This window comes from Penaeus monodon, chromosome 29, assembly GCF_015228065.2.
Source record: "Penaeus monodon isolate SGIC_2016 chromosome 29, NSTDA_Pmon_1, whole genome shotgun sequence".
NCBI classification, from domain to species: domain Eukaryota; kingdom Metazoa; phylum Arthropoda; class Malacostraca; order Decapoda; family Penaeidae; genus Penaeus; species Penaeus monodon.
Genome location: NC_051414.1, coordinates 30,007,492 through 30,008,009, shown reverse-complemented (window position 1 = coordinate 30,008,009; position 518 = coordinate 30,007,492). Strand labels below are relative to the sequence as shown.

At 46.1% G+C, this 518-nt stretch overlaps 1 protein-coding gene across 1 annotated transcript in view; it reads left to right on the top strand.

The window, feature by feature from the left end:
* LOC119592136 (serine/arginine-rich splicing factor 7-like) overlaps positions 1 to 518 on the top strand; it is a gene marked incomplete in the record, with an annotated part of 10,192 nt that overhangs the window by 6,360 nt on the left and 3,314 nt on the right. The window contains 1 exon segment of the mRNA XM_037940954.1: positions 179 to 358. Within this exon segment, the coding sequence (XP_037796882.1) occupies positions 179 to 358 (180 nt within the window).

Sequence of the window (518 nt, the reverse complement as noted above, 5' to 3'; positions counted from 1 at the left end):
TGTACAGGCTTGAGGGATTTTATGCAGTTGGTCTTTAGAAATGATAAACTTTGTATTGGTTAGACTAAAACGCTTTGTATTTTGGCCTGCCAAATTGTTTAAAAAGTTCCTCTATAAAATTTTCTGTGCTTAATTAAAGTTGGTCTATAAACTAATATCTTTTGTTCCTTCCTACCAGAACCATCTGCGGGCGACGTGTGAGAGTAGAGCTATCAACGGGCAAGTCACGCAGCAGATTCCGGGGACCTCCACCACGCCGAGGTCGCCCCTTCCACCCAGATGACCGATGTTATGAGTGCGGCGAGCGGGGTCATTATGCACGGGATTGCCATAGGTACAGCCGGCGTTACGGTTCAAGGTAATTGTCACGCAACCGAGTGGCATAAGAGGTGGTTATTGCACGACACATCCTCAAATCCTGAGCTTTGTTCAGTAAGCAGTGTTTTGATGGGAGGCCAGTATCAGCTCAAGTTCACCTGGTTCTTGTTGATCATGACTAAAGTGGTGCTGCTTCCATG